At 42.8% G+C, this 12,028-nt stretch overlaps 1 protein-coding gene across 1 annotated transcript; it reads left to right on the forward strand.

The window, feature by feature from the left end:
• Positions 1-508: 508 nt before the first annotated feature.
• On the forward strand, positions 509-3,310 carry LOC131233679 (uncharacterized). The gene is made up of 2 exons (XM_058230469.1): positions 509-643; positions 924-3,310. Exon 2 carries the CDS (start codon positions 955-957, stop codon positions 3,001-3,003), a length of 2,049 nt encoding a protein of 682 aa, XP_058086452.1. The 5' UTR covers positions 509-643; positions 924-954; the 3' UTR covers positions 3,004-3,310.
• Positions 3,311-12,028: the final 8,718 nt, after the last annotated feature.

A 12,028-nucleotide genomic window follows, 5' to 3' on the forward strand; every position in this document is an offset into this window, starting at 1 on the left:
GAGCCGAATATGCAATTCCCACCCTTGAAGTTGTTAGTCCCACCCCAACTGATGATTGAATTGGGGTGTAACTAACAACTATAGGGGTGTAAATAACAATCGCGACAAAAGTAAAATGTATACGGAGTAATTGTATGATACGTGGTACGTATCTTTACAACGTGCATACGCGTCACCTGATAGGATAATTGGGGCCCATGGTTCGGTTTTCAGACCATTGGATTATTTTATACAACTTCAGATGTAATATCAATCATATATCTTCCTTATAAGACTAATTAGCATTTGATTTCTGGCCCACTGATAGACAGTTAAGAAGAAAAATACAAAGATTGTTCACATTCAAACAAAAGAAGTCCCCATTGGGATCGTACAGAAACATGTGGGGAGTTCCCTTTCTTTTGACGGCGTACACAGAATATTAATGGTCTGGATTTCCGACACGTGGCTCTTATTTGTCAGAAACGCAAACGCGTGTATACTTGCAAAGTCGTGGGACGCGTACCATTTCTCTATATGCAGACTATATCCCTCCTTTTGGGCATCTAATCTCTCTCTCTCTCTCTGTCTCTCTCCATCGACGAGAGGATGCATCAGAGCCTCTGAAAATACACAGAATCATCTTGCGATGATCTTTCCTCAGGTATTTGAATCCTCAAACAGATATTCTTTCCTTCATCAGATCTTGTATTGAATTGGGTTTGATTTAAGTTACAGTTTCCATTTCAATCTCAATATCAATTTCTAGGGTTTTTCCTTTTCCCATTCCTTACACCTACCCAAGAAAACCCAAAACCCCAGATTTCAGATCATGATGCATCATAACCGTTAAATCTATCACTAGGTTTGTGAAAACCAGCAATCCTGAAAAAGGAAAAAAGAACTGAAACCCTAACTCGGGTCTTGATTTCATGATGAATTAGGGCTTTCTAGAATGAAAAAAGAAGGAAGAGAATGGATCTGAATCTATACCTAGGTCTGCCACGCTCGCCGATTCGCCGCGGGTCAGATCTCGGCTCAGATCTCGCCCTAGCTTCGATACCGTTGTCAGCTGAAGAAACCGGTTCAAACCAGATGTCTGGTTTTCTGCCTGCGTCGGATTCTCATGCTCCGTACTCGCCGACCCATGCTTCGTATACACCCAACTTGCCACCGATCGAACCTTTGGACCCTACTGAGGAACCTCAAATTCCCCGTTTTGACCATGCGCCATACACTCCATCCCTTCCGTCCTATGGGTTGGTCCCACCATCGTTGGCGCAGAACAGTCCAGAACCCACCGGTAACTCCCGTCTTGAGTACTGCCCGCACTTGCCATCTCACATTCCCGTCTCCCCAACCACAGATCGAACTGGGGTTGAACCTCTGGGCCCGGTTGTTAGTGACCCAGTTGGGCATGCCCCGTACTCTCCATTGTATTATCCTGTCTCACCAGCTGCGGAAGACATCATTGGGCCTGTCATAGAGGGAGGTAGCAACCGTGTTGAGCACGTGCCATACTCGCCATCATATGCTCCAATGTCACCGCGGGCACCACCATCCTCACAAGCTGTTGATGCTTTGGTCCTCGAGGATGCTGATTCACATGTACCATACTCTCCACCGTATGTTCCGGTGTCTCTAACCCCACAAGTCCACGATGATCGCCCCAATGGTGGAAGCCCACTGCCTGCTGTTGCCGTCAGTCTTTATGAAGCAACCATGCAAACCGGTGAACCTTTGTCCCAGGATGGTCCTTCGCAACGGGAGCTCTTTCGATACCCAGAAGTTCGGTTGCGGAGATTGATTGAGTCTAGTCGTCGTTGGCCAATTAGGAGGTTCAGATCAACAGTTCCATACAGGGCTGAACCTGATTTCGGCACACCTTCCTTAACAATGGAGGATCGCCTTCTTCAAGACATCATGACCACTGACAGATCTGTGGGAACCTCCACGACTCATAAAGTGAGTGTTGAGAGTCTTATTGCTAAAGATTCAGAAGAGGAAAAGGAGGAGCAGGGTAGCGCTGCAGCTAACTTTGAGTGCAATGTTTGTTTGGATATGGCTAGGGATCCGGTTGTCACTTCTTGTGGTCATTTATTTTGTTGGCCGTGTTTGTATCAGTGGCTGCATGTCCACTGTGATCATAAAGAATGCCCGGTGTGCAAAGGGGAGGTAACAGATTCGAATATCACGCCTATTTACGGCCGGGGGAGTACTGAAACCGCGGCCAAGAAGAAGGGCGGGGAAGATGGGGATTCGAGTTTGAAGGTGCCCCCAAGACCCCATGGGCATAGGCTCGAGAGTTTGAGGCAACGGCATCCCAGGCCGCTTTCAAGAAGATTGGGGGAACAATTCAGCTCATGGAGACGCATTTTGGATGAAGAGATACGGAACGGAAATAGATTGGATGGCCAAGAGTCAAGTCAGCCTGGAATATTCGATGGTCCTAGTCGTAGGGTGCTCACTAGGCTGATGGCTGCTCAGCAGTTCCAGAGGGAGGGGAGTTCAGAAAATGGGTTGAACTTGGGGGCTAGTGGCTCATCTAGAAATGCCACCGATCCTGGAAGCTCCCAAAATGGTAATTCACATGTCGACGGGACTCATGTAGGGCACAGAAGTGCCCTTTTGCGTGATAGAATTGATTTTTGGCACCGATTTGCTCTTTATAGCCTCCCCAGTGCCGATGGATTTGCTGCCATAAGTGCCCGGGTTTCTAGTTTTCTTGAGAGGACAGCCAACAATGTCAATCATTCCGGTGCTTCTGCATCAGCCAATCCTCAGAATCCCGAGCCTCTGCATGGTCAAGGTACACGAGGAGCAACCTCTGCGGCAGATCAGGCTTCTGCGTCAAGCACGATGGCTGTGATACAACGAGATGTTGAAGCTCTCGATGCTTCTGCTGAACTGAATGGCGCGGGATCTTCTCGTTCCCTAAGAAGAAGAAGAAGGAATGGTGCCTCTGGTTCTTTAGACGTAGATGGTGGAGTTCATCATGCACGCAAGAGGAGGAGGCTGAACTAGGTTCGTTAATAAAATTTATACTGTAACAGGAATTTTCGCATTGACTATTTTGTTTGTAATATGGATATTTAGTGTTTTCAGAGCATGTATGCTGGTTGTAGTTTCAGTGATGTGCTACCTGGATTGTTCCCATCCTGAGTTTTATCCGTCTTGCGCTCCTTTATGTTCTTCATAGCAGGCTTGAGGAGTTTGTTCTTTGACAAACTATGCGTTCCTTATCTTGGAGTGTACAGTTTCTATACTGATAACTGTGTCTGAATTGTTTATTTTATGGTATGGAGTATGGAATATTGATTCTGTTCTTATACATTAAACTTTTGCCTTGAAATTTTGGCGCTTCTTCAAGAAACCCTTCTCAGTTCATGCCCTCTTTTTTGCTTTATAAAATGCTTTGGCAAAATTCTAGGAAGAAGAGGTCATCTGTGGTTCTGTAATCTATATCAGTGCCTAAGAGAGCCTTATTGCTGTTGTTCATAGTTGCTGTTGGCTGAGTGAATCTGATATGAGTCCAATATAAGCTAGTCACTCTTCTCAAACGTAATTAGTAAATACTAAAATGGAGTTGATTACTCAATTAGGTGCTAGTGTTGTGAGAGCATACCAGTTAGTTGCTTCAGTCCATTCTGACTGGAGGATGGATGTGTGATGGTTTGGTTTTCTCTGGAATCTGGCTAATTGGACCAGCTACCCTGCTTGTTAAGGTGGACTAAACCGGGAGCATTCTTCTTCATTTCATCTATTTTTTCGCTTTGGCGCTTGTGTTTTAAACTGGTCACATCTACCTGTTTGTCCAAGTATGTTGAAAGAGCTTCATTTTTGTTTGGCCTTCCCCCCAGTTCTAAGTTTCTAACCATAGTTCAAAAAGTTGAAAACTGACTCAACTTGATGTCCAACCGCATTGGGTTTACTTGTAGACTTGGATGAGTATTTACTGAACATTTAATAATTAAGTTAATATATCTATAATATTTTATATAGTTGTGCACTGGTAAAATATAACAATAATGGAAGAAAAAGCAAACATACAATGCTTGCCTTGCTGGTTAGAGGCACCGGTCCCTCTTGAGGTCTTGGGTTCAAAATCTGCCTCTTACTTTTTATAAAGAAATGCTTCCAAAGTGAGTGACTCGGTTCAAGTCGTCGCAAGTCATGTTGACTTGGCTTGGTGAGTTACTCCTAGTCAAGGTTGAGGCGCTCATCACAATCAGCTTTTGTATTGACTTGGCTTGAAGTTGAGTCAAGTTGACTTGGCCGAGTTTCAAGTCTAGTTGTATGGTGCAAGCATGTACTTTGATCACGCCTCATCATGAAATTTATGTTACGTTGATATGTGTCTTGGTGCTATACTGCTAATATATTTTCAGCATATGACAAAAGAAAATATCCATTTTAGACTTCCATTCCAGTTGCCCATGAGTGTCATTAATAGATGAAACGGTTGTGAAGGGATTTCTATGGATCAGGATGGAGGAAAATGATAGATTTGGAATGGTAAGAGATTTGCAAGCCTAGTTCAGTTGGAGTAGGATTAAGTTGTCGAAAATTATGAGTCAAGCCTTCTTGAGTTAGTGGTTGTGGAGAAGATCATGGTACACTACGGAAGAGGTGATATTAGCAAAATATGAGACTCGGGAAGATACTAGGGCTACTACCTGGTCCTCAAGGTGTAGGGGATCAGCGATTTGGGAATCCATTCTCAAGGTATAAAAATCCATCTATGCAAGGCATTGCGTTTTTTAAGAGTGAAAACGAAATGGTAGTTTGATTTTGGGAGGATTGGTGGTGAGATTGGAAATTATTGTATGGGCCTGACATTTAGAAGGAACCTTAGGGAGGAAGAGGAGCTGGTTTGTTGATTGGGCCTGCTGGAGAGTGTCTTTTTTTAACTAGAAGGCGAAATATGGAAGCCTTAAAGCTCTGGAAAATTTTTCTGGTAGCCTGTTGATGATCTACCCATCTTTCTTAGATAACAATAGTTATTCTAAATGCATGTGTATGTGTTTGAGGAATGCAAAAAGTGTGGGGCATCGTTTCTTTCACTGCCCATTTTGATTCAACATTTGTTGATGGTGCTTCTGCTTATTTAGACACTGATGGATGATGCCTGGAGCAATGGCCGTGCTATTGGAGGAGTGGAGCACAGGTCCCGGGATGAAAGTGTAGGTTGCTTGGGATTTTTTTTTTCTTAGCAATTATGTCGGCCATGTGGAAGGAGAGAATGGATTTTTTTTTTTTTTGGTAACAAATAACAGTATTTCATTAAAAAAGATCCAAAGATCAAGGAGACAGCTCCAAAAGGCCAAAATAAGACAGACAACGGACAAGAACCCACTGGCACAACCAGTTAAATGAGTTTAACCAGGAAAGCGATACAATCCTATGCAAAATCCCATAACACAACTTTGTCCTTGAAAAAAGATCACCACCTAGATGCAGAGGCTTCCCATTCAGTAATCAATCCACAAATTTTCTCTTTGAGAGCTTCTAAAGAAATCCGGGCATCCTGAAAGATCCTGTTGTTCCTTTCTTTTTAGGACTGAAATTTTCAAAAAAAGTAACATGTATCACGTGGTCGATAGGTTCAAAAGCTATGATATATTTTGGGTGATGTTTGAAAATGGATCTTTGGTGGTCGACAGGTCCAGTTAGTGACACTCTAAGAGACAAAGTTGCAGGTTGTCGATAGGAAGCTGATGGAATATTTGTGGGGGATCTCTTGTAAAGATTGGGTGGCCATCAACTTTGGCCTGGGATACCAGAGTTTTTTTTTTTTTGGTCCGAGCTCACTTCATTTCGCAACAGGTTTGATCTTCTTTGGTGCATGGGTGGGGATTCAATGTTAGTAGATTTTCTTTTGAGAAATCTGGTGGGGGGGCTATCACTCGAAGCATACGGGACTTCTTCAAGTGGGTCTGCCTGCAAGAGTTGATTGATCTACCAATGATTGACAGGAAATTTACATATAAGAATAGTCAGAACTGTCCAATATTGTCCAGATTAGATCGTTTCTTGGTATCGGCTGATTGGGATGCTAAATTTCTGATGGTTTCCCTGAGAGGGCTCCCAAGATTAACCTTAAACCACTGGTCCTCTCATGTTGGATGGTGTGGTGGAGAGCTGGGACCTGAAACCTTTTAGGTCGAGCTCACACGGTTGGAAGTGGTGGGTTTCTTGAATCAAATCTCGGAGTGGTGGAGGTCCTTTGAGGTGGAGGGTTATGCAGTGCAAGACTATTCAAACCGGCTAAAGGAGGAAGAGATTAAATGGAGGCAAAGGTTGAGGGTAACATGGTTTAATGAGGGGCAATTTTTATTTTTATTTTTGGCTAGTACACGGGCAAGAACTGGCAAGGTTGGGAGTGTGATGGAGGGTAGAAGGGTTGAAGAGAAAGATCATGTATGCTCTGAGGTGGTCTACAACTACAAATCTCCTCTTTGATGATGGGGGGGAGAGTCCTACTCTAGATCATTTAAGAGTTTTGAAGGCCTCTCTGATATTGAGGCGGCCTCATTGGAGAAGCTATTTTCAGAGGATGAAATCAATGTAGCAGTGGAATCAATGGGGACGGATAAGGTTCTAGGCTCGGATGGCGACTCTATGGCCTTCTCCTAAGATTCTTGGGAGGTGGTAAAGAGTGATGTCGTGGACTTTATGGTGGAATTTCGTGAGAGGTGTCATCTATTGATGGAGTTGGGAGCTTGCTTCATCACTGTTATCCCAAAGGTATATGAGGTGGATAGCTTGAAAAACTTCAGATCGATTAGCTTGGTTGGGGGGACTTATATGATCCTTGCAAAAACGTCAACGCTCAAGTTTAGGCCAGTTTAGACCTGGTTATATACTAAAACCAAGTCGCTTTAACGCAAGCAGGCAACTTTTGGATAGCACGTTAATAACTCATGAGTGCGTCGACTCCTGTTACAAGGAATGCACAAAATGGGTTAGTGTACAAGCTGGACATCAAGAAGATGTATGATCATGTCAATTGGAAATTCTTGGATTACCTGATGGGTCGAATGGGTTGCGGGTTAAAGTGGAGGGTGGATGAGGGAGTGTCTGGTTGGCCAAATTTCCAGTTTTGGTAAATGCCCTAAAGGCTTCTTTTAGCTCGTCAAGGGGTATTTATCAGGGAGATCCTCCTTCCCCCCTTTCTGTTTGTTGTGGTGGTGAAGATCCTAGGTAGGATGCTAGCTAAAGGTCAAGAGGTAGGTATCGTTTGCGGATTCAAGCTGAGCAGGGCAAGTGCTCCTATCTCCCATCTGTAGTTCGCTGATGATACCGTGCTTTTTTTTTTTTCGGTGAAGCAAGTGAATCTATGGTGGATAAGTTAAGGATGATTGTTTTATGTTTTGAAGTAGTTTCGGGTTTGAGGATGAGTATTGCAAAAAGTGAATGTTGGGGGTGCGTATTGTCAAAGGAGGAAGTCGAGTGGATGACATCGATCTTTAGATGTAGGGTAGGGGCTTTCCCCTCTACTTGGGCTCCCCCTTTGCATTGGGAAGAAAGGAAGCTCTTTAATTAGAAATCTTGGTACATCTCCTTAGGCGTTTGTAGCACCTTTATTAAAGCAGCATTGTCAATCTCCTATTATATTTCATGTCCTTATTCGGGTGCCCAAAATCGGTCTTGGAGAGGTTGGAAAAGCTGAGGCGTAATTTCTTATGGAAGGGAGTGGATGACTAAAAAAGGTTCCACCTTGTGGGTTGGAAAGAGGTGTGTAGGCTATATGAGGAGGGAAGGAGGGAGGGAGGGAGGGAGGGAGGGGCTGGATAAGGGACCTAGGAAAGATGAACCTAGCTCTTTTGGGAAAATGGTTGTGGCGATTCGGGATTGAGGAAGATTTTCTTTGGCACAGGACCGTATTGATTCTTCTCTATATTAGAGCCTCTCATGGATTTGGAAAGGGATATCTAGAATCAAGTATATGTTTAGCACGGGGATTGGCTTTGCTATTGGGACTGGGGAGAGAATTCGCTTTTGGGAAGACGTGTGGATTGGAAAATCCCTGCTCAAATGTGTTCCTGTAATAGCTCATCTGTCCTTGGAGAGGAACATTATGGTATCAAGTTGCTATTCTTAGGCAATGCTGTGGTTGCTCTCTTCCATGCCGTAGGAACATGAAGGATGAAGAGGTGAAGTTTGTGAGGCTCCTTGATTGTCTTAAACTTTGCAAGCCAGTGAGGGATGAAGGGGACAAAATGCTTTGGTTAAAGGCAAAATCTGGTTGCTTTTTGGTTTGCTGCTCCTATGGCTTATTGCGGCACTTGGAAGAGGACAGTTCGAGTGTGGTCATGGCCAAGGATGGCTATCTGGGAGATGAAGAGTTCTCACCATTGACAACCTCCAAAGATGGTCAATGGTGTTGCCTAATGTATACATTATGTGCATGGTGGATGCCGAGACAGTAGATCATCTCTTCATTCATTGTCCATTTGCTAGGCTAGTGTGTAGAATCTTCAACATGCCTTGCGTGATGTTCGAGTTAGTGGGGGATTTATTCTTGATTTGGCATGGGATGGGGCTAGTAAGAAATACTACAGTTTTGTGGAGATTGGTTCTTCTAACCTTCTTATGGGTTATTTGGAAAGAGAAATGGGAGATGCTTCTGTAATGAGTCCCTTTAGGTGGAGGATGTTTTCTTGAAGGCCTGTCTTTTTTGTTCTTGAGTGGGCTTCTTGTATCAAACCTGTGCAAGATTGTAATTTTTCTTTTTGTCGTTTTCTTCTTCCTCCTCCTCTTCTTCTTCTTTTTGGCTTAGGTTGTAATTTTTGTGCCATCTTGGATATTCCTTTATAAAATTACGTGTTACTCTTCAAAAAACAATAAATAAATAAAAAATAATATTTTTTCTACCAATTAAAAAAAAGAATCATCTTAGACTTTGTGCTTGTATGATGGAATTTGGAACAGGTATGCCTCGCTGATTATATCCTATACAGCACATATAACAAAAATGTATATTTATATTTCAGCATTCGCACATACACATGTTCTATGTATCAGATTAGTACTAAATTCTGCATGCTATAGTTGTAAGTGTGTCAAGGGGTATTTGATGACTTCACTTTCTTGAAACCCATGAACAGTTTTAATTTTTTAATTTTTTTTGATAAATGAAACACCATGATGATTTGCGGGTTATTTTGAGGTGGTTTTAGATTTCCATAACATTGATTGTCCGACTGTGGGGCGGTCTCTGCTGGTTGCTCCCTCCGCACCATCATTATCAGTTGGATTTTCCTCCCTTTGATGTAGGGCTGAAAGTTGGGCGGGTTCAACCTGACCGACCCGTGACTGACCTGACATTGGGTTGGGCTCAGGCAAGATGTTTTGGATTTGGTCTCGAGCTTGGGCTATATAAACACCAATCCGATAAAACTTGGGTCGGGCTTGGGTTGAGGTCTCGGGTTGCCCGACCCAACCTAAACCCAATCGATATATATAAGTTATAAATTATAATTGAGTACGGATCGTTTGTGTTGAAGGCACAAGAAATTCCAGTGTTGTCGGGTCTAATTGGTCCACGCCATTTGCGATGACTCAAGCTACCAAGATATGGCGGATTTAACTCTCCCAAATAGATTGCGTGCTACACAACATGACTTTTAAAGGAGCAGTTGTCCTGTATTTTAGCTTTTTTGTTTAGAAAAAATGAATTTCTTTATAATAAATAACTACATATATAATTAATAAAATCATAGGTACAAAAAATAAAACGTGTATTGAAATATAGACTAATGTAATAATTAAAATATAGCATGTATCCACCCCACCAACCCGACCGAGCCCGCTTGGGTTGGGCTTGGGTTGAGAATTCCCAGCCCGAGGTTGGGTTGGGATGAGTTAGGGCTGAGGTATAAGAACCTTGGGTTGGGCTAGGGTTGAGCACCAACCCAACCCAACCTGCCCGACTTTCAGCTTTACTTTGATGTAATGTTCTAGAGGTCATATTTTATAATTTTCTTGTTCTCTCTTATTAAAATATTTTCCTTGTAAAAAAGAAAGAAACTAAAACATGTCCTAATAATGCCAGATTGAAGCTTCCTTTACTTAATCCACTTACGAACGGAAACCAAGCTAAAAAAATTGGGTGAGGGTAGCTGTAAGTGTGAGTGTGAAATAGGCAGAGGATGAGAATAACTTGGTTCTATAAGGATGCTCTTGATTGTAAAAGTAGAGGAAGGCATTGAATATCTTTACATGCCTTGAAGCGAAGGTGCCTAGAATGCAAATCTTTTTGGTTCTCGTTGGTGAGGGATATTGGGCAGCAATGCTCAACCTCTTTGGTTCTCTTCATATGGGTTCCCAAGCTCAGCTTTTTAAGGGTATGCATGCAGGTAGCCTGACCATCAATGTTACCATGTCAAGTATGGTGGATGATACAGTTTTATTTGGGGATGGATCTCTGAGGGATGCTTGCAGTTTCAGAGATACTCTATTCATTTTCAAAATGGTGTCTGGGTTGCTGATGAACATGAAAAAGAGCAGCATTGTGGGAATCAATATGAGCAGCAGTGCCATCTAGTCCATTTCCCAGGAAATAACATTTGGGGTTGCGGATTTCCTTACCTTCTGGTTACTCCTGTTGCCATTGGAGCTTGGGGCTGGGGATTTGAGATGGTGTGATTGAGAAATGCCAGAGGATACCAGCTATGCAGAAGTCTAAAATCCTCTCTTTGTAGGAGGATAATGCCTACTCAAGTCTGTTTATCTTCTCTCCATGTCTTTCTCCTTTTGATCTTGAGATGTCCGATCGAAGTGGCTTAAAAACTTAAGTCTGTTTTATTCTTTGATGGAACAATTCGGAAGATGCTTGAAGTTCCACTTAGTCTTGTGGACATCGGAATGACAAGCGTTGAAATGCTTGGGAGGTGACACTGGAGGTTAGGCAACGGAGAATAGCCCCTGCTGATATCAATGTTATTGTTGTAATACAGCAGTGGCAATAATGCATGGGAGATGAAGCTGGTTATGCTGGTTGTGGAGCTGAAGCTGAGCACCATAACCATTGTATGAGACTCAAATAATTGGTTTTTACTGGTGGTGCTTAATCCTTGGAGGTTAGCTGACGTGGGGGAGGAGGTTCCTGACCTGAGAATCCTTTGTTTCATGTCGAGGAAGGCCTTTGCGGTCCATCTCAGCAGCAGCCTGGCAGTGGTCCCTGCACTTGAGCTGTTCTTGTTTTGGTTTGGGCATTAGGTGGGGGTTTTTGTTTTTTCTTTATTATTATTATTATTAGTTGCTGTTTCTTTCTGAACAAAGTGCTCATTACACGTGAAATGAACTAGGTATGCCTAAGCAAACTTTTGTGCATGCAGTAAAGAGAATTCCCAAACATAAATGGCACTATAATGATGGAGTAAAGATTATTCCAACTCCATTAGAATCATGTATGGGAGGAATTATTATCAACGATATCGGCTCCACAGTCCTCTCCTTCTCAATGCTGGTGGGTCTGGGGAATTTGAACCAATGTTACCTAAATCGCCAATTCTTGTTTGGTAGCATGGAAATGGAAATGGTAAAAGCAAAAAAGGGTGTTTGGGATGGTCTATGTGATAGTAAATGGATTCCTCGCTTCAGGCCTTTTGAATTTCCAGGTGTGATTGCAAGCCCCATTATCATGGATTACCATGTATTATGCCAACATGAAAAGTAGTAGGTATAACGTCAAGAATCGATGGCCCCAATTGTGATGTTTTAGTGAAATCCACTCCCATCACCAGATGCGTTATCTTATTTTAACTGTAGGGCCCATAAATCAACCTGGTCTATGATTCAGGTGGGTCATGAGAAGGAAAACCTGGTCTATGATTCAGGTCGGTCATGAGAAGGAAACGGTTGAGGGTACGATCACAATTAACTTTTTTAGGGCCAATTGTGATGATTATATGAAATCCACTCCAACTGAGAGATGCAAAGCTAAAATATAGGTCTCGAGACAAAAGAATCAGGCCCTCCCTTGACTCAGGTGGGCTATACAAAAGGAAACAGTTTAGAGGGTGAGTGTTACTGTTTCCCTTCT

This window comes from Magnolia sinica, chromosome 18, assembly GCF_029962835.1.
Source record: "Magnolia sinica isolate HGM2019 chromosome 18, MsV1, whole genome shotgun sequence".
NCBI classification, from domain to species: domain Eukaryota; kingdom Viridiplantae; phylum Streptophyta; class Magnoliopsida; order Magnoliales; family Magnoliaceae; genus Magnolia; species Magnolia sinica.

Coding starts and splice junctions, on each gene's coding strand:
- LOC131233679 (XM_058230469.1), top strand. CDS start 955: ATGGATCTGAATCTATACCTAGGTCTGCCACGCTCGCCGATTCGCCGC.